Source organism: Oryctolagus cuniculus, chromosome 12, assembly GCF_051225735.1.
Source record: "Oryctolagus cuniculus isolate XC-2025 breed Fujian yellow rabbit chromosome 12, ASM5122573v1, whole genome shotgun sequence".
NCBI lineage: Eukaryota > Metazoa > Chordata > Mammalia > Lagomorpha > Leporidae > Oryctolagus > Oryctolagus cuniculus.
In genome coordinates this window covers 65467230-65489319 of record NC_142878.1, presented here as the reverse complement: position 1 = coordinate 65489319, position 22090 = coordinate 65467230, and the positions used below count along the sequence as shown (strand labels likewise).

Sequence of the window (22090 nt, the reverse complement as noted above, 5' to 3'; positions counted from 1 at the left end):
ACTAGGTTTTGTATTGTACTTAGTATACTGAGGATAAGAAAAGATAGTTCCCATCTTAAAGGAGGTGACCATTTGGCTCATGAGGCAGGCATATAAATAAATTGCTATTTCAAAGGCATCCGCCTAGTGGGCATGTGTTTGGCACAGTGGTTAAGATACTGCTTGGGATGCCCACATCCCATACTAGAGTGCCTGGGTTGGAGTCCTGGCTGCGCACCTAAATCTGGCTTCCTTCTAATGCATACCATAGGAGACAGCAGGTGCTGACTAGTGGCTAGACCCCTGCCACCCACGTGAGAAACCTGGATTGAGTTCCCAGATCCCAGCTCCCAGCTTTGGCCTGGTACAGCCTTGGCTGAGGCAGGCAGTTGGGAAGTGAACAAGAAGATGGGCATTCTCTGTTTCTCTGTCTCTCAAATGAATAAATAAGATGTAAGATGCCCATGTCTCATGATGGAGTTTCTGGGTTTAATACCCACCTTGGATCCTGACTCCAGCTTCTGGCTAATGCAGATCCTAGGAGGAAGGGGTGATGGCTCAAATAGTTGGGTTCCTGCCACCCATGTGGGAGACCTGGATTGGGTTCTTAGCTCCCACCTTTGGGCCTCACACTCCCAGCTTTTCAGGCATCTGAGGAGTGGAGCAATGCATGAGAGCTTTGTCCGTCTGTCTCTGTCTAACACACTTTTAAACTAGTGCTTTGGGAGCACAAGGAGATTAATAAATTCTGCCTTCAGTGAAGTGTGCAGTCTTGAAAGGCTGCACACGGGAAGTAACACCTGGTTATGGTTCTTTTTTTTTTTTTTTAAGATTTATTTATTTATTTGAAAGGCAGAGTTACAGAGAGGCAGAGGCAGACAGAGAGAGGTCTTCCAGCCGCTGGTTCACTCCCCAGATAGCCACAATGACCAGAGCTATGCCGATCCAAAGCCAGGAGACAGGAGCTTCTTCTGGGTCTCCTATGTGGGTGCAGGGGCCCAAGGACTTGGGCCATCTTCTACTGTTTTGCCAGGCTACAGCAGAGAGCTGGATTGGAAGTGAACTCGAGATGGCACCCATATGGGATGCTGGCACTGCAGGCGGCGGCTTTACCTGCTATGCCACAGTGCTGGCCCCTTGGTTATGGTTATTGAAGAATAAGTAGGAGTGTGCCAGAGTGGACACTCAGAGGATCCCAGGCACAAGGAATATAAAAGACATAGAGGCAGAGAAGTAAAGGACAGGCTTAGGAGAAAATAAATATGCTAGGGGTTACTATGTGAGGAAGACCCACCAAAGATGAGACTGGAGAGGGGCAGTTGTAAAGGGCCCTGCAATTCAGCCTAGCAATTCCACATCTTCTCCCAGGGGAGGCCAACCACATTTTGGCAGGATGTGACTTTAGCTTATCTACATGTTAGAAAAATTAAGTCAGGGAGCACTGATGAAGCTGACTTGAAGAGAAAGAGACTGAAGTCAGGAAGAGCTGGTGGGAAAGCACTGTCGACATTTGCTGTAACATGGAGGACTTCTAGTTAACCACTTGGATTCATCTTCTTCCCGACCTCAAGTCCTCCTACAATCAGAGTAAAGAAAAAAAAAAAACAAACAAAAAAAAAAAACAAAGGAATAAAGCTGCAAAAACAAAGAGAATGGAGGAACAGTAACTTCGGCAAAAAAGCTGGGAGGTGGCAGGCAGGGGAGCAAAGGTAACTGATAGCAGAACCAGGCCGGCGCCGCGGCTCACTAAGCTAATCCTCCGCCTAGCGGCACCGGCACACCGGGTTCTAGTCCCGGTTGGGGCGCCGGATTCTGTCCCGGTTGCCCCTCTTCCAGGCCAGCTCTCTGCTGTGGCCAGGGAGTGCAGTGGAGGATGGCCCAGGTGCTTGGGCCCTGCACCCCATGGGAGACCAGGAAAAGCACCTGGCTCCTGGCTCCTGCCATCGGATCAGCGCGGTGCGCCGGCCGCAGCGCGCCGGCCGCGGCGGCCATTGGAGGGTGAACCAACGGCAAAGGAAGACCTTTCTCTCTGTCTCTCTCTCTCACTGTCCACTCTGCCTGTTAAAAAAAAAAAAAAAAAAAGCACCTGATAGCAGAACCAGGGGAGTTCTCAGAAGAGTGGGGGGGGGGGGGGAGTGTGGGGGGGGATAAAAAGGGGGAAATGGGGAGGAGGAGGAGAGCTCATCCCTGAGCCCAGAACACTCCCAGAAGGGAGAATTCCCCACCCTCACCCCTAGCACTAGTGGGTCAGACTCAAACCACACACAGAGCTGCCTAGCAGAGCCTTACTTGGAAAATATGAATGGAGAACAAAGGGATACCCCACAAATGAGGAATGATTCCAAAATTAGAAACAGGGGTACAAATAAGTAAATAGAATAAAAGTATCTCTGAGAAAACAGAGACTATGCAAGGAACTAAACTACATATCAAAACATGTTATCTTCGTTGTCTCTAGAGATGAGCAGATATTGCACCTGTAAAACAAGACCAGGATTATACACAGCAAGCATCAGCCATTATAAACAAACTGCAGTCAGAGGATAAGAAAGAGCTCTTTGAAATTAGAATTAGGACAGCATAAATTAAAGGCCTGGAAGATAAAATGGAAAACCTTCTCAGAAAGTAGATACAAAGGAAAGATTATAAAATCTATAGAGGGGTGGTGTTGTGGCATAGTGGGTAAAGCCACTGCCTACAATGCCGGCATCCTTCATGGATGCCAGTTCCTGTCCTGGCTGTTCTACTTCCCATCCAGCTCCCTACTAATGCACCCCAAGAGCTTGGACCCCTGCACCCATGTGAGAGACCCAGAAGAAGCTCCTGGGTCCTGGCTTTGGCCTGACTCAGCCCTGACCTTTGTGGCCATTTGGGGAGTGAACCAGCAGGTGGGAGATTCTCTCTCTCTCTCTCTCTGCCTCCTTCTCTGTAACTCTGCTTTTCAAATTAAGAAATCTTAAAAAAAAAATCTATAGAGCAAAAAGAAAAAAAAGAAGGAGAAGAAATTGAAGGAATAATACAAGATTGTTTCTGGGAACTGGCAGATATAATCCTCAAGACTGAAGGGGTCCACATCTAATATAGTCATTATTTTAAAAGATCTACATCAGAGGATTTCATTGTAAAATTTCAGAATATTAGACATTTCAGAGTATTAAAGAGAAGGTATTTCAGAGAGAAACATAGATCTTAGAGGAACAGGATTAATGATTTTTAGGTAAGAAGACAAAAGACAATAAAGAAATGCCTCTTGGCTGTCACACTGGTTACAAAGCTGCTTGAGCTGCATCCATTCCATATCACAGTGCCTGGGTTCAAGTTCCTGCTCCTCTTCTGACCCAGCTTCTTGCTAATGTGCACTGGGAGGCAGAAGGTGATGACTCAAGACTTGGGTTTCTGCCACCCATGTGGGAGACCTAGATTGGGTTCTGGGATCCCAGCTATAGATATCTGTAGAGTGTAGGAGCATACAGAAGATCTGCCTCATCTCTGTCTCACTGCCTTTCAAATAAATAAAAATAGATAAACCAATTTTCAATGTCTTCAAATTATGAGAAAGAATTTTCAATCTAGTCAAATTATCAATCAAGAGTGAAGGCAGGCCAGCACCGCGGCTCACTAGGCTAATCCTCTGCCTGCGGTGCCGGCACCCCGGGTTCTAGTCCTAGTTGGGGCATTGGATTCTGTCCCGGTTGCTCCTCTTCCAGTCCAGCTCTCTGATGTGGCCCAGGAGTGCAGTGGAGGATGGCCCAGGTCCATGGGCCCTGCACCCACATGGGGGACCAGGAGGAGGCACCTGGCTCCTGGCATTGGATCAGTGCAGCACGCCGGCCGCAACGCGCTGGTCGTAGTGGCCACTTGGGGGGTGAACCAATGGAAAAAGGAAGACCTTTCTCTCTGTCTCTCTCTCTCTCTCACTGTCTAACTCTGACTGTCAAAAAAAAAAAAAAAAAAAAAAAAAGAGTGAAGGTAGGAAAAAATATGGTACCATACCTGCAAGGAAGCAAAAAGTGAACTTCCATGGCAAACTTTCTTAGAAACACCAGAAGATGTTACATATGCAAACAAAAAGAAGGTAATAAACCCAAAAGAGAAAAACACTGGGCCCATAAAAGGAGTGACACAACACCAGAAACAGCAAAGATGAGTCTTAGGATGACAGCTCGGCAGCAAGCCTCGAGAGCAAGGGTGCAGACAGGAGCAGAAAGAGACATCTACAGGGAAGTAAGGCTCCAGGGGAAAACGTGCAATGACAGATAAGGCATCTGACGTCTTCTGAGCATTCTGAAAATCTAAACATTCAATGCTGGTTCAGCCAAAAATTGTGATGTAACCATATGAGGAGGCTGGGGAGGCTGTGAGCTAAGATTGGGCTGAGCCAAACCCTCATTAGCAGTCAATAAAAAATCTCTATGTCTTTGGACATGGTGGCAGGTGCAGTATTTTTAGAATACTTTCTCATAAACCAGACTCATTCTACTTAATAACAAGAGTGAATGGGTCTGTAGACAAGCCTTGATAGTATTTATTCCTGTATGAGTGTCCATATCCACAATTTTTTGTCATTATTCCATCACAACTGCAATTGAATTCCTCTCACCTTGAACACTGGCTCTACTTAAACTGCTTTGCACAACAGAATGATGCAGAAATGACAGTGAATTACTTTCATTTTAAACAGCTTTTCCGAGTTATAACTCACATACCTTACAATTCACCCATTTAAAGCATACAATTCAATGCTTTTTAGAACATTACATTATTAATTCTTAATTGTGGTAAAACATATGTCACAAATTTTGACACTTTAACTATTTTCAAATGTACAATTCAGTGGCATTATATCCCCAATGTAGTACAAGCATCACCACTATCTATTTTCAAAAATTTTAAAGCACCCCAAAAAGGAACTCTGTAACAATTAAGTAATAACTCCCCATTACCCATCTGCTGAACCCTCTCCAAGCTATCTTCTGTGTCTGCAAATTTGCCTCTTGTAGGCACCTCATGTAAGTGGATTCACGCAACACTGGCCCTTTTGTATCTGGACTATTTCACTTTGCATAATGTTTTCAAGTTCATCCATGTTGTAGCATGTATCAGAACTTCATTCCTTTTTTGCAGCTGAATGATATTTCACTATATATGTTGACACACATACACATATCACATTCTGTTTCTCTATTTATCTTTGAGGGGCTCTTGAGTTGTTTCTACCTTTTGGCTATTGCAGACAATGCTGTAATGATCACTGGCACACAAATATCTGTTTGGGCTGTGGTGCAGGGCATTAAAGCCCTGGCCTGAAGTGCCGGCATCACACATAGGTGCCGGTTCTAGTCCCACCTGCTTCTCTTCTGATCCAGCTCTCTGCTTTGGCCTGGGATGGCATTAGAATGATGGCCCAAGTCCTTGGGCCCCTGCACCCATGTGGGAGACATGGAAGAAGCTCCTGGCTTCGGATCAGTACAGCTCCAGCTATTGTGGCCATCTGGGGAGTGAACAAGCAGATGGAAGACCTCTCTCTGTCTCTACCTTTCTCTGTAACTCTTTCAAATAAATAAAATAAATCTTAAAAAAAAAGTATCTGTTTGAGTGTCTGTGTTCAGTTCCTCTGGAGACTATACATATACATACACATACACATGTATGAATGGAAATATATATGTGTATATACATATATATATATATATACGGAATTGCAGAGTATATTGGTGTTCCTCAGAGAAACAATCAATAGGACTTATATTGAATACACACATACATACACACATGTATAAGGAAGAGAGAGGGAAAAAGAGAGAGAGGAAAAGAGACAGAGAAGAGACAAAGGGTAAAGAGAGTGATTTATTTTAAGTAACTGGCTTGTGCAATTGTGGGGACTGGAAGTCTGAGTTTTGCCAAGCAGGCAGGCAAGCCAGAGCCCCAGGGAAGAGCTGACATTGCAGTTCAAGTCTAAAGGCCACCTGGAGGCAGATTCCATTTTCCTGAGGGACCTCAGTCTTTTTCTTGCAAGGCTTCAACAATGGAGAGTGATTTGCTTTACTCAAAGCTGACTTAAATGTTAATCTCATCTAAAAATACCTTCACAGGGACATCTCGACTTCTGTTTGATTAAATAACTGGATACTACAGCCTGGCCAAGTTGACACATAAAACTGACCATTGCATAGCATCATGTGGTAATTCTATATTTAATATTGAGGAAATGCCAAATTGCTTTCCACAGTGCCTGAAACCTTTTCATTCCCACTAGCAATATGCAGTGTTCCAACTCCTCCACACCCTCATCAGCACTTACTATTTTCCCTTTATAAAGATTTAGCCATCCTAGTAGGTGTGAAGTGGTATCTCACTGTGGTTATGATTTGCATTTTCCTAGTGGCTGAGTACATTTTCATGTGCTTGCTGTCCATTTACATATCTTGTCTGAAGAAATGTTTATTCAAGACCTTTTCCCATTTTGGAACTGGGTTGTTTCTCTTATCAGATACACAGTTTGCAAATATTTTTTCCAGTTCTCTAGGTTGCTACTTGACTTGCTTATGTTCTTTGATACACAAAAGATTTTAATGTTAATTAAGTCCAACTTACCTATTTATGGTTGTTATTGCTCCTGATTTTGGTGTCAAATCTAAGAATCTATTGCCAAGTCCACGCTCATGAAGTTTTACCCATTTTATTCTAAAAGTTTTGTGGTTTTAGCTTTCATGTGTATAATTGATTCATTCTTTTTTTTTTTTTTTTAAAGATGTATTTATTTTACTTGAAAGTCACAGTTACACAGAGAGAGGAGAGGCAGAGAGAGAGAGAGAGAGGTCTTCCATCCGCTGGTTCACTCCTCAACTGGCCACAACGGCCGGAGCTGTGCTGATCCAAAGCCAGGAGCCAGAGGCTTCCTCTGGATCTCCCACGTGGGTGCAGGGGCCCAAGGACTTGGGCCATCTTCTACTGCTATCCCAGGACACAGCAGAAAGCTGGTTTGGAAGTGGAGCAGCCCGGTCTTGAACCGGCACCCATATGGGATGCCAGCACCACAGGCAGTGGCTTTACTTGCTACGCCACAGTGCTGACCCCTAATTGATTCATTCTGAGTTAATTTGTGAATATGGTAGATATATGTCATCATATACATACCACATGTTTGTATATATTAGTCCAACTGCATTCTTTGGCTTATGGATATCCAGTTGTCCCATTTCATGTGTTCAAGAGATTGTTCTTGGGAAGCTGGAATTGTGGCATAGTGGGCTAAGCCTCTGCCTGTGGTGCTGACATCCCATATGGGCAATAGTTCTAGTTCTGGCTGCTCCTCTTCCAACCTAGCTATCTGCTATCACCTGGGGAAAGCAGTAGAAGATGGCCCAAGTGCTTGGGCCCCTGTACCCACATGGGAGACCCGGAAGAGGCTTCTGGCTCCTGGCTTCAGATTGGACCAGCTCCAGACATTGCAGCCATTTGGGAAGTGAACCAGCAGATGAAAGACCTTTCTCTCTGTCTCTCCCTCTTTCTGTCTGTAAGTCTACCTCTCAAATAAACAAATAAAATCTTAAAAGACAAAGATATTGTTCTTTTCCTGTAATGGTCTTGAATCTTGGTTGAAAATATTGGCCATAGGTGTATGGGTTTATTTCTAGACTCAATTTTAATCCACTGGTCTATGTGTCTACCCTATTAAATAGATTTGTAGTAATTTTGAAATTGGGATGTGTGAGTCCTCCAATTTAGTTTCTAATTTTTCAAGATTTTTTTGTCTACTCAAGATCCTTTGGCCCAAGTCTTTAAAAAAAAAAAAAACCAAGATTTTATTTATTTATTTGAGAGGTAGAGTTACAGAGATAGGGAGAGACAGAGAGAAAGGTTGTCCACCTACTGGTTCATTTTCCAGATGGCTGCAATGGCCAGAGCTGAGCCAATCCAAAGCTAGAAGCCAGGAACCTCCTCTGTGTCTCCCACATGGGTGCAGGGGCCCAAGCACTTGGGTCATCCTCCACTGCTCTCCCAGGCCATAGCAGAGAGCTGGATTAGAAGAGTAGCAGCTGGGATATGAGCTGAGAGCCTTACAAGATTATGGAGCCACAGGTAGAGTGCCACAGCACGGGCCCCTGTCCCAAGTCCTTGTGATCCTGAAGCCACATGGGAGACCTGGATGAAGCTCTTAGCTCCTGGTTTCAGATTGGCCCAGCTCCAGCTGTTGTGGCCATTTGGGGAGTGAACCATTTGAAGGATGATATCTCTTTCTGTCTCTCCCTCTCTCTCTGTAACTCTACCTTTCAAACAAGTAAAACAAATTAAAAAAAATCTCTTGCAATTTCATATACATTTTAATATCAGTTTTTGCACTTCTGGAAAATAAAAAAGCCATTAAGATTTTGGTAGGGATTGCAGTGAATCTTTAAAGTTGCTTTTGGTATTATTCTCAATGTAACAATAAGTCTTCCAATCCATGAACATGGTATGCCTTTCCATTTATTTAGATTTTCTTTTAATTTCTTTCAGGAATGTTTTATAGCTTTCAGTGAGTGAGTCTTTTACCTCCTTTGTTAAATTTATTTCTAATTTATTTTATTCTTTTGGATGCTACTGCAAAAGGAATTATTTTCTTTTTAAAAAATGTTTTTAAATAAGATTTATGTATGTACTTATCTATTTGAAAGGCACAGTGACAGACAGGGAGGGAAGGACAAAGGGAAAGAGAGACAGAGAGATTTTCTTTCTTTTTTTTTTTTTTTTTGACAGGCAGAGTGGACAGTGAGAGAGAGAGACAGAGAGAAAGGTCTTCCTTTGCTGTTGGTTCACCCTCTAATGGCCGCCATGGCCAGCGCGCTGCGGCCGGCGCACCGCACTGATCCGATGGCAGGAGCCAGGTACTTATCCTGGTCTCCCATGGGGTGCAGGGCCCAAGCACTTGGGCCATCCTCCACTGCACTCCCTGGCCACAGCAGAGAGCTGGCCTGGAAGAGGGGCAACTGGGACAGAATCCGGCGCCCCGACCAGGACTAGAACCCGGTGTGCCAGCGCCGCAAGGCGGAGGATTAGCCTAGTGAGCCACGGCGCCAGCTATGTTTTTTTTTTTTTTTTTTTGACAGGCAGAGTGGACAGTGAGAGAGAGAGACAGAGAGAAAGGTCTTCCTTTTTCTGTTGGTTAACCTCCAACGGCCGCTGCGGCCGGCATGCTGCAGCCGGCGCACCGCGCTGATACAATGGCAGGAGCCAGATGCTTATCCTGGTCTCCCATGGGGTGCAGGGCCCAAGCACTTGGGCCATCCTCCACTGCACTCCCTAGCCACAGCAGAGAGCTGGCCTGGAAGAGGGGCAACCGGGACAGAATCCGGCGCCCCGACCGGGACTAGAACCCGGTGTGCCAGCTCCGCAAGGCAGAGGATTAGCCTAGTGAGCCGCGGTGCCGGCCACGAGATTTTCTATCTACTAGTTTACTCCCCAAATGCCTACAACAGTTGAGGCTAGGCCAGGCCAAAGTCAGGAACCTAAAATTCCATCCAGATCTGTCATGTGAGTGTCAGGGACCCACCTCTGCCTTTCTAGGTGCATTAGCAGAAAACAGGATTAGAAATGTAGAATAGCTGGGACTTGAACCACTTGGATGTGGGTGCCCCAAGTGGTGGCTTAAACCACTACACAACATCTGGAATTGTTTTCTTAATTTCCTTTTTTTTTTTTTTTTCATTGCTGGTGTATAGAAACCCAACTTATTTTTGTGTAATCTCATACCCTGTGACTGTGCTGAATTTATTAGCTCTAGTAGGGAATTTTTGGTGGATGTTTTTGTATTTTATATATATATAGGACCATATCATCTGCAAGTAGAGATAATCTTACTTCTTCCTATCTAATGTGGATGACATGTATCTGTTTTTCTTGTGTAACTGCCCTGGTTAGACCTTCCAGTGCAATGTTGAATAGCAGTGGTGAAAGTGCTATTGGTGAAAGGCAGCCTTGTATTGCTCCTGATCTTAGAGGAAAGCTTGCAGTATTTTAAAGACAATATGCTTTTGTATTAAAGCCAGTGGTATATTTTAATGGAAAAGAAAACACAGTAAACTCATCTGAGATAGAAGTAGAGAAGGCCTAGGGGCTACTGACTCCAAGGAAGGCAGATGACAGACAGTAGGCATTAAACAGTAGATAGTTCTAGACCCAGTGTAATGTTTAGCTGAGTGGAATACAATGAGGGTAGGAGGAGGAATGCTTGCTACTTAAAATGTTTGAGTAAATTGTTTAGAAATTCTATACAGTACATCACAAAAATTAACTTACAGTGATCAAACATGAGATAGAGGAAATATAAAGGAACTAGAGACTGACACTTCTATAAATACCTGTAAGTTGAGAGTATTGCCTGAAAACGTCAGAAGGTGTAGGTCCTGCCAGTAGAAAGACATCAATGATTCCACTCTCTGACATCCAGTGCACGTCAGTTCGACATCTGATCTTTTGTTTAGCAGCGGCTGGGCCTACCTGGGTCAACGTGTACTGGGAAAGGAGTAGAATGAAAATTTTCTCAGTTTCCTTCTATCCAACAATACCTGTCCACCTATAAGTAAGTCTCTTCCCATAGTGGATACTGCTAACATTCTCTGATTACAGTTCAAGGCTGCAAAGACAAGGGCTATTGACTACCCTGCAGTGGCTTTGTGTTTTCCATAAGGATGACGTGCAGCCGAGATCCACAGCTCACCTCTACCGCAGGCTCTGTATTGATTTCCACAAGTGTTTCTGAGGCATTCAGCCAGAAAATTCCTACAGTCTTGCCAAGTTTGTGAGCCAGGAGATAAGGGATTGAACCATAAATGCCCATTTTGTCATGTATTTTATATCCATAGACATCCAGGTTATACAGACGGTAAGCATCTCCATCGCTGAAACACATATAAGGATTGTCATCCTTCAGCATCTGTCATTGAGTGGGGAGCAGCTCCATTCTCTTCTGTAAATCTGAGGTCCCACACCTCCTTCAAGCCCCAACTTATTATTTTCCTAAAGATTTCCTGATGCACCTGGGTGAATGTGATCCTCTTCCTTTGTTTCCTTCGCACCTCCTCCTATGACAACTGGTACACAGGATACCATATCTTATGCATCTTTTCTAAGTATCTTCTGTGAGGGGAAAGCTGCCTTCTGTGACTGTTCCACAATAGTAAGCATACAGCAAGTACCCACTGATGAATTTTGTGATACTTTTCTGCAGCTAAAACCAAAGGATAGTGTCCTAACAGGCTTCTGTAGTGCAAATAGGGAAAGAGCGGGAACTGAATTACGGTCAGGAGCACTGAGCTCAGGCAGATGACAGCACAGCTTCGGATGGAATTGCCACCGTGCCTACTTAGCAAGGAAACAGCCCCTAGACCTGGCAATCCTGATAAGACTCTATTGCTCTTCGGTTTTATTTCCTCTTTGCTGGATACATCTGACATCTATTTATCTAAAGTGTTAGCCTGAAATGAAGTGATCTTCCTGAGGGAATCAAAACTGATATGCAATGCTGTGTTTTTTTCACTCTCTGACTCCCTGGCCTGTTTTGGTAAAGCCTTTTTCTAGGTCAGTTACTTTTTTGCATAGTGTTTTTCTTCCAGGGCTCCCAGAAAGCACCCGAGAGCTGAAAGTGAAACTGAGAGGTGAGGTGCTCTCCCCTCAAATTCAACCATGGCAGTGTTCTCTTTTCACTCCTTTACATTTTTAGGTTCAGCATTAGTTTTTTATAATTGTATAATTTTTACTGAGCAAAAAAGAAACAAAATTGAGTATCGTTGCTCTGAATGATCATTCAAGGATCTTAAAGATCTCAAGCAATACCAAGGAGCAAGTGACCTGGCACATATTGTACTGTCACCGGCTTGGTCATCTCAGAAATGTTGCTCTCAAATGTCTTCAATCCAGAACCCAGAATGTTTTCCTTTACCTAGTATTTTTAAGTTGGTGTGATTCTGCATGTTGTGGGATCCCATAGAGGTGCTCGAATCCATGTAAGGAGAAATCCAAACCAATGGAGGCAGGACCTGTAGAGACAGGACAAAGACCAAGGTTTGCTTCTCAACAGGACAATCATTAAGGAGATTCGTTTAACTCTGAGTGTTATGACTACAGTAGGAGTCCAGAGGCCTAAGCTTGCCCTGAGCAGTCACCAAATGCTGGGGACTGACTGTAACATTTGTAACATGTTATTTATTCAGGTCTTGTGGTGATACAAAAATGTCCAAGGCAAAGTTCCAGTCACTTATTAGTTATGTCAACTTAGCTGTACACTAAAGTCCTCTGTGTCCTTATCTACAGTATGTTTCTTTTCTATTTGTGAAACATGGTTACAAAGTTTTAGATCTTTTTCTAGTTGAAATTTTCCTGAAATATGTTGCATACTTCTTAGCTTTGGGAAGCAAAGAATATTGAATACTTCTAATCTTTGTGAGATGAATGATGGGGTATCCTCTGACTTGTCATTTATTCTTATTGCCAGACTTGTTTGTGGCTGCCTACAGCGACTAACATCATGGGCACAAGAAGGGCCTTTCATAGTTCCTCAGTATACTGCTTCCCTCAACTGTAGGTATATAAACTTCCTTTAGGCAAAGATAAAGTTCTTTAACAATTATTTTAGAGACATGAAGAAAATACAAATGAGTCGAAGACACAGCACTGACTTAAATTTCCAGTCAGGGAGTGAGAGAGGGTAGATATTTGGCTTAGTGCTTAAGATACCCACATCCCATAATAGGTGCCTGGGTTCAATATCTACCTCTGGCTCCTCACGCCAGCTTCCTGCTGATGCAGCCCCTGGGGAGGCAGTGCTGATGGCTCCAATGATTGGGTTCCTGCCATCCATGTGGGAGACCTGAATTGAGTTCCTGGCTCCTGACTTCAGACTGGTCTGCTCCCAGTCATTAGTGCACTTAGGGTGTGAATCGGCAGATGGGAGCTCTCCCTTGCTGTGTCTCTTCCCATCTCATCTATGAGAGGTTAAAGTCCTTGACATCGAAAAGCCCTTATTTGAAGGAGCTTGGAAAGGGGTGCCTCAAAGAAAGTAACAAAGATTATGCTGTTACAGAAGAGAGTCTGCGAACTCCTCTGCCTATGAATTTTTTGCATTTTACCAGCCCTGATCATTATCCTGTGTTGCAAATAGGGATGGCTAAACAGGGATTCTCACAGAGTTTGCAAAGGTTTGTTACTCTATGGGTTCAGAAGGAAGAAGAAGGACGTGTTTTTCTAATCAGATAAGGTCCAAATATTGAAAGATTTCTCTGACAGAGTCAAACTCCAACCCCATCCTCATCCTAGGCCTAGTCAGAAATGTCGCAGGTGGGCAGGTGCTACCCACGAGGAATCAGATGGGGAGGCCTGGAAAAAGGGAGAACCACTGGCCTGGAATGCTGGAGTTGATGAGCTCTAGAATTTTCTCATCGCCTGACGCCAGTAAAAATAAAATGTAAGATGTGCAGCTATAAGATCTGCCGGACTTAGTCCCCTCCATGAGCCCTGTGTGGCCTAAACTTGTCTTATACAGCACATAATCAATCTTTCTCTGTTGCAATGCATTAGTGAAGGACAAGGGACTCCAATCTGAACTTCCTGTTTACTTCCCAGAAGTCACTTGCATTAGATGCCAAAACTCAAGGGACTTTTAGGCAGAGACAGTCATTTTGCAATGATCTGTGTTAATTCCATGCCAGTTTCGATTTTACCATTAGCTTTGACATCCACAAAGTTTCCAAATTTCTCCTCCCACAGGCCCAGATCATCTTCATTTTCCTGTTGGTACAAAAGGGGAAAACTGAGTTTATAAATTACCACAAAGGTGTTATGTTACCACAATAATAATTTCATTTGGATTAATTAAAAAAAAGACTGACAAAATGGATCATCTTTTAGAAAACCAGTTTGTGATGCCAGGACATTTAATAAGTCAAATCTGTGTTCTGTATAATGTCAACAATCACCCTTCTGAGCCATAGCTGATATGAATATCTTTTTTTAGTGTGGCAAATATTCATATCAAATTTACCACTTTAACCATTTTCAAGCATTAAATATATTCACACGTGCCACCATTGTCATGTATCTCCAGAACTTTTTCTTCTTCTCAAACTGAACCTCCCTATCCATTAAAAAGTAGCTTCCTACTCCCTGCCTCCCCTCCCTAGCAACACCACTCTACTTTCACTTGAAAGACAGAGCCACACAGAAGCACAGGCAGAGAGAGAGAAGTCCTCCATCTGCTGGTTCACTCCCCAAATGGCCACAATAGCCAGAGCTGGGCTGATCTGAAGCCAGGAGCCTACAGTCTCTTCAGGGTCTTCCATATGGGTGCAAAGGCCCAAGGACCCAGGCCTTCCTCCACTACCTTCCCAGGACACAGCAGAGAGCTGGATTGGAAGTGGAGCAGTGGGGACTGGAACTAGCACCCACATGGGATGCCAGTACTGCAGGCAGTGGCTCTACTTGCCACACCACAGGGCTGGCCCCACCACTTTACCTTCTGTCTCTATGAATTTCACTCCTCTACATACCTTGTACAAGTGGAATCATACGGTATTTGTTCTTTTCTGTATAGCTTATTTCACTTAGGATGAGATCTTTGAGTTTCACTCATGTTGTACCACATGTCAGAATTTCCTTCCTTTTCAAGTATGAATACTATTCCATTGTATGCAGATACCACATTTTGTCTATGTGTTTATCTCTCAATGATAATTGGGTTACCTTCTTCTTTTGGCTACTGTGATCAGCACTGCTATTAACATGAGCATACGAATATGTTTGAATTTCTGCCTTCATTTTGGGGTATCTACCCAGAAGTGGAATTGCTGGAGCATATCATAATTTGATGTTTAATTTTTTGAGGAACAGCCACACTGCTTGACAGAAGTATGTTTACTTGAACCAAAATGATGCAAAAGCATTTTGAAAAACGCAGTCTATACATGTGTAAGAACTTAAATTCTTTTTCCTTATAATTATGTGAAGCACACATTTAGAGTCAAACAACTTAGGTCTGTTTTGAGAGATCCTAAGTTGAGATTTATTTTTGCTGAGCTGGGCTCAGAGTTCTCTCCCACTTCACACCTTCAATTAGCCAAACTACTGGCTATACTCTTGCGCTGGTCTGAGAAGCCAGGTCAATCCCTAATCTGTACAACTATAATCTTTCTCAGGTTTACAAATGTCTTCTTTTTCCTAGTAGAATAAATATCTTTAAAAATTGTGCATGTGTGTGTGAACTTCATATTTCTTTTTTTCTTTTTTTTTTTTTTAGGTTTATTTATTTATTTGCAAGTCAGAGTTACACAGAGAGAGGAGAGGCGGGGTGGGGGGGGAGAGGTCTTCCATCCGATGATTCACTCCCCAATTGGTCGCAACGGCCAGAGCTGCACCGATCCAAAGCCAGGAGCCAGGAGCTTCTTCCAGGTCTCCCACGCGGGTGCAGGGGCCTAAGGACTTGGGCCATCTTCTACTGCTTTCGCAGGCCACAGCAGGCTGGATTGGAAGTGGAGCAGCCGGTGCTTGAACTGGTGCCCATATGGGATGCTGGCACTTCAGACCAAGCCATTAACCTGCTGCACCACAGCGCTGGCCCCCATATTTTTTTAAAATGTGCTGTTTGCCCATTTCTAGGTTGTTTCTTCATAGTCAAAACTATAAATTGTATCACACTGAATTTTTAACATAGAGGTTATTATACTATGGATGCAGTTCAGAATTCCCTCAGATATTTTCTATAGAGACAGCTTATAGCTTCTATCACATTCTTGCAAAAGTTCCTGTGACTCAAAATTATCACCTGAGGTGCTGGTGCTGTGGTGTAGTGGGTAAAGCTGCTTGCCTGCAGTGCCGGCATCCCATATGGGTACCGGTTCAAGACCCAGCTGCTCTGTTTCTGATCCAGCTCTCTGCTATGGCCTGGGAAAGCAGCAGAAGGTGGCCAAGTCCTTGGGCTCCTGCACCCACATGAGAGACCTGGAAGAAGTTCCTGGCTCCTGGCTTCAGATCAGCCCAGCTCTGGCTGTTGCAGCCATTTGGGGAGTGAACCAGCAGATGGAAGGTCACTCTGCCTCTGCCTCTCTGTAATTCTGCCTTTCAAATAAATACATTTTTTTTAAAAAACCCAGAAAACAAAATCACTACTTAAGCCATCTAATTTACTCTAAAACTGATTTAACACATTATCACAGGACTGTATAAGGTTCTGTCTAAGTTACTCTTGACTTCTCTATCTGGAAATGGAAAAAATATTATTTCACAAGCCCACCAGCATGGGTCAGTTCTCCAGGGGAGAAGCATTTGACCCTGGCACTGAAAGCATGTAACATGTTTTACCATTCCAGCGGCTATGGCTACTGCCAGCGCCCTTTGAAGACACATGTGGCTCTGCATGAAGAGAAGACTTCTGGAGTGGCCCTTCTTCACAATTCAGCCCAATCATCTTTTAAAACAGAAACAAGGGCCAGCACTGAAGTGCCAGCATCCCATATGGGTGCTGGTTCTAGTCCTGGCTGCTCCTCTTTCTTATTTTTTTTCTTTTTGACAGGCAGAGTGGACAGTGAGAGAGAGAGAGAGAGAGAGAGAGAGAGAGAGAGAGAAAGGTCTTCCTTTTTCTGTTGGTTCACCCTCCAATGGCTGCTGCGGCTGGCGCACTGATCCGAAGGCAGGAGCCAGGTGCTTCTCCTGGTCTCCCATGGGGTGCAGGACCCAAGGACTTGGGCCATCCTCCACTGCACTCCCGGGCCACAGCAGAGAGCTGGACTGGAAGAGGGGCAACCGGGACAGAATCCGGCTCCCTGACAGGGACTAGAATCTGGTGTGCCAGTGCCGCAGGCAGAGGTTGGCTGCTCCTCTTTCAATCCAGCTCTCTGCTATGGCCTCGAAGGCAGCAGAGGATGGCTGATGTCCTTAGGCCCCTGCACCCATGTGGGAGACCTGGAAGAAGCTCCTGACTCTTGACTTCGGATTGGCTCTACTCTGGCCATTGCGGCCATTTGGGGGCTGAAACAGCAGATGAAGACCTCTACTTCTCTCTCTGCATTTCAAATAAATAAAAATAAATCTTAAAAAAAAAAAAAAACAGAAACAAGACCATGTATCTCTGTTTCTTAAAACTCTACAGTCTTCCTTAGGCTTAGTATAAACTGAAAAAGGTTATCCTCGCTTAGAAAGGTAAACTCCACCATAAATATGGGACTTAAATTTGTTAAGCAGGGTGTCATCAATTTCTTGAATAGTACCTGGTGTCTATAGGAGGGACTCAACAAATACTTGTTGAATAAGAGAACTGTTACAAGTCTCTCCACGGAACTACCCTGCCTGGTTCTCTAGTCTAGTTCTGTTTTACACACACACACACATACACACACTCACAACTCCCCCTCACCCATCTCTTCAAATGTACTCCTTCCCATTTCAAGGTTTTTGAATGTGCAGTTCTTCCTTCCTGGAATATCCTTTTCCTGACTTTTTGCCTGGTTAATGTAAATGAACACACAGTCTCTGTTTTAACATATCTCCTTCAGAAGGTCTTTCTGACTCCCATGTTGCTCAGTTGACTTGTATTCTCCTGAGCACCCGTTTGTAACACTCCCAGTTTGGAATTATTTAGTAACTGCCTTTCCCAATAGGCTCTAAATTCTATGAGGATAGGTTTGGTATTTCTATTATTCAAGGTTGATTCGCTTCCCTAGCACAATGCTTGTCAAAAATCAGGCACTCAGGAGGTATCAGCTTTTATGAATGAATGAATAAACGAATGAAAGGATCAATGAGATGATGAGGTGAGCAAAAGCAAAAGGTAGTCCCATTTACATGTGGTAGAACACTCAGCAAGCGCCCTTCTGTAGAACACAGGAAGACAATTCATTACCTGCTTTATGAGTATTATGATGGCGAAGAAGGCAACAAAGATCACTCACTCAATCTACATTACCTTGGCGGTGTCAACTGAGGCACTTTGGTTTTCTTTGGTAGCTCTGTTTTAACATAAATAAAACTGTGTCACTCAATGGCAAGTCAGACAGAATTTTGTCCAATGATAAAGATTTTCATTTCCAACTTTCGAGACTACATACATTATAACTTTTAACTTGTTGAATATAAATCATCATACAAATTAAAGTTTATGATTGAACATTAATAATAAACCTTAATTGCATTACTTGATTTCTTATAAAAATATAGATGTATTGGAGTTTTCTTAATTCTTTAAAAATGCCTTTATCATTTTTATGACAAGTATAATAAAAGCTCATAATATTTCAATGAAACATAAATAGACAAGGTAGACAACATAGCTCCCCTCACTCAATGTTCCCTTGATACAAAGCAAAATGTAGTCTCTCAGAAAGATTGTGAAAATTATTCTTTCATCTGCAGGTATATTTGATTGCTTTTCATTTCCTCATTCTTTTTTTTCTTTTCTTTTCTTTTTTTTTTTTTTTTTGAAGAGTTATCAGCAGGGAGCTGGAATGGAAGTGGAGCAGCTGGGACTTGAACCAGTGCAGATTTGGGATGCCGGCATTGCAGGTGAAAGCTTAACCTTCTATGCCACAGCACCGGCCCCTCCCAACATTCTTCATCTTATTTTTTTTTTTATAGATTTTTTATTTATTTTAAAGGCAGAGTTACAGAGAGGCAGAGGCAGAGAGAGAATGAGAGAGGTCTTCCATTTGCTGGTTCACTCCTCAAATGGCTGTAACAGCTAGAGCTGGGCCAATCTGAATCCAGGAGCCTGAACCCTCCTCTAGGTCTCCCACACAGTGCAGAGGCCCAAAGATTCTGGCCATCCTCCACTGCTTTCTCATGCCATAGCAGGGAGATGAATCAGAAGCAGAGCAGCTGAGACTTTAACTCTTGCGAATATGGGATGCCAGTATCGCAGGTGGAAGCTTAACCTTGTATGCCACAGTGGGCCCCTCCCCATACTCTCTCTCTCTCTTTTTTTTTTTTTTTTTTTTGACAGGCAGAGTTAGACAGTGAGAAAGAGAGAAAGAGAGACAGAGAGAAAGGTCTTGCTTTTTTCATTGGTTCACCCCCTAAGTGGCCGCTACGGCTGGTGCATTGTGGCCGGTGCGCTGTGCAGATCCGAAGCCAGGAGCCAGCTTCCTCCTGGTCTCCCATGGGGTGCAGGGCCCAAGGACTTGGGCCATCCTCTACTGTACTCCCAGGCCACAGCAGAGAGATGGACTGGAAGAGGAGCAACCAGGACAGAATCCGGCACCCCAACCGGGACCAGAACCCGGGGTGCTGGCGCCGTAGGTGGAGGATTAGCCTAGTGAGCCGCGGTGCCGGCCATCCCCACACTCTTTTTTTTTTTTTTTTTTTGTCTTTTTCTCTTTTTTTTTTTTTCTTTTTTTCATTACATCCCCACACTCTTAACAATGGACTTTATCAATCTTTTGAGTCTTTGCCAAACTAAAATTTTACAATAGATAATACATTTCAGTTTGTATTTGTATGATTACTAATGATGTACACTACCTTTCAAAACACTGACTGGTGCTTTTAGTTCCTCAGTGAACTGTTCCATGGATATACTTGCATGTATGCAAAATTATACATATGTAAGGTTATTTATAAAGTAATTAGTTGTAAAACAAGATCAGAAATAACAGTCTAGTGGTGGGCATTTGGTGTAGCAGTTAAGACACTATTTGGGATGCCTATATTCCATATCAGAGTACCCAGGTTCGAGTCCTGCCTCTGCTTCCAATCTAGCTTCTTGCTAGTGTGTACCCTTGGAGGCAGCAGGTGATGATGGCTCAAGTACTTGGGTCCCTGACACTCACAAGGGAGACCTGGATTGAGTTCTGGGATCCTGATTTTGGCCTGGCCCAGTTCCAGCTGTTGTGAGCATTTGGGGAGATAATAAGAAATCTTTCTCTCTGCCTTTCAAATAAAACAAAAACATATAAGTATAAATTAAAAAAAAAAAAGGATCCAAGGCAGGCTTTAGGCACAGTGGTTAAGATGCTGCTTGGAGGGACCAGTGCTGTGGTGTACCGAGTAACGCTGCCTGCAGTGCCAGCATCCCATATGGGTGCCGGTTCGAGACCTAGCTGCTCCACTTCTGATCCAGCTTTCTGCTGTGGCCTGGGAAGGCAGCAGAAGATGGCCCAAGTCTTTGGGCCCCTGTACCCACATGGGAAGACCCAGAGGAAGCTCCTGGCTCCTGGCTTCAGATCGGCACAGCTCCAGCCATTGTAGCCAATTTGGGAGTAAACCAGCTGATGGAAGACTTCTCTCTCTCTTTCTCTCTCTCTCTCTCTCTCCCTCTTCCTCTCCTTCTCTCTCTGTGTAACTCTGACTTTCAAATAAGTAAATAAATCTTAAAAAAAAAAAAAAAGATGCTGCTTGGAATGCCCATATCCAATACCGCAGTGACTGGGTTTGAATTATTTCATTTCCAGCTTCCTGCTAATGTGTAATCTGAGAGACACGGTAATGGTTCAAATACTCGGATCCCTGCCATCTATGTGGAAGACCTAGATTGAGCTCTGGCTTCCTGGTTTTGGCCTGGCTCAGCCATGGCTGCTGTAGGTATTGACAAGACTGGAAATTTCTTATCCTAAGGCTCCACCCTGTGCCACCCTGCAAGACAGACTTTGGTTTCTTAAGATTGGGCCTGGTTTACTAGAAATCAGGTGTCCAGATGGCCCAACTCTAAGTGTCAACTCCACTCCCTACCCTAACAGGATTCGCTGTTCCCACTTCCTTGTCTCTGCAAGACTATTTTTTTTTGAAGAGTTATTTTATTTATTTGAAAGAGTTACAGTGAGGTAGAGCCAGAGAGAGAGGGCATCCATTCCACTGGTTCACTCCCCAAATGACCACAATGGCCGGAGCTGAGCTGATCCAAAGCCAGGAGCCAGGAGATTCTTCTAGGTCTCCCACATGGGTGCAGGGGCCCAAGGAGTTGAGCTATCTTCTACTGCTTTCCCAGGCCATAGCAGAGAGCTGGATCAGAAGAGGAGCAGCTGGGACTCAAATCGGTGCCATACAGGATGCTGGCACTGCAGACTGGGGCTTTAACCTGCTGTACCACAGCACCAGCCCCATCTGCAAGGCTATTATAAGACCTGTTTTTCCAGCACAGGCTGCTGCTCTTTTCTGCACAGAAAGGCAGCCTGTTGGTCCTCCCCCACCCTCACCCTGACAATAAAACCTTTCCTTTTACTCTGGTGTTCAGTGTGTTTTTGGGGGGCCGTTTCAGTAGGCACATGGGGAGTGAACCAGTGGATGGAAGATCTCTCTCTCTCTCTCTCTCTCTCTCTCTCAATCTGTGTGTCTCCACATCTCTCTGTCACTCTACCTTTCAAATAAATTTAAAAATCTTTGGGAAAAAAATGGAGTAATAGCTCTTCCTTACCACGACCTCTCAATTCACGTGACCTCACACAGTGTTGATCAAACGAATGGCCCCAGAAAATTCCTGAAAAACTATTCAGATCTAGGGTAATGCATGTTATTGTAGGGGAGAAAATTGAAATTCTAAAGACTTGCTAGTTCACATCGACATTTTTCAAGTACACAGTGTGCTTTCTCAGAAGAGTGCAAAGCATAGAGAATATCATTGATTAGGTACAGCATGTGGTAAGTGTGTAACATTACAGCAGTTTGGGAGTCATTTTTGTCCTAAAGCCTGTATTTACCTGAAAACATGAAATTTCTCAGGACAGCACAATAGTAAAAAAACTAGAACAATTTTCAATGGTGACATGTTATCTATTTAGGCAACTAGTATTCATGATAACGTTTTCTTAAGGTTGTTATGTGTCAAACAGTATGCAAAAATACCTTTGTTTCTGAGGAACCTGTAGGTGTTCAAAGTATAACTGGCTCAGGGAATTTATGCTCATCACTACCTCTTCTCCAGACACCAGGTCTACCTTGAATGGCTTTGCTGTGATATGACATTTCAGATCTCCTTTTTCATCTGCTAATACCACATTGCCTGAATCCCCTGAGCATGAAATCAGCCTAGAAAACAAAGCACAAAGAGAAAAAAAAAAGTTGCTATGGGTTTACATGGCTCTATGCAATTTTCAATTCAAAGCAATTAAGCAGTAAATCAACACTCGTGTGACTCAACACTAGTAAAGGAGTAGGGGGG

General features: G+C 43.7%; 1 protein-coding gene across 13 annotated transcripts in view; it reads right to left on the bottom strand.

The window, feature by feature from the left end:
- The window catches only part of GANC (glucosidase alpha, neutral C), an 81691-nt gene that overhangs the window by 42633 nt on the left and 16968 nt on the right, over positions 1-22090 (bottom strand). For 4 of the 13 annotated variants that reach the window (XR_011380877.2, XR_011380876.2, XM_002717959.6 and 1 more), the window contains 6 exons: positions 21775-21957; positions 17909-17951; positions 13677-13743; positions 11900-11996; positions 10679-10859; positions 10320-10473 (listed from right to left, as the gene is read on the bottom strand). Coding sequence is in view for 8 of the 13 variants with exons in the window: in XM_002717959.6 (XP_002718005.3) it covers positions 10320-10473; positions 10679-10859; positions 11900-11996; positions 13677-13743; positions 17909-17951; positions 21775-21957 (725 nt within the window). In the remaining 5 variants the exon portion in view is untranslated. Of the gene's footprint in view, positions 1-10319; positions 10474-10678; positions 10860-11899; positions 11997-13676; positions 13744-17845; positions 17952-21774; positions 21958-22090 lie in introns of those variants that run through there. The other 9 variants (XM_089310140.1, XM_089310143.1, XM_089310142.1 and 6 more) reach the window with 9 other exon arrangements.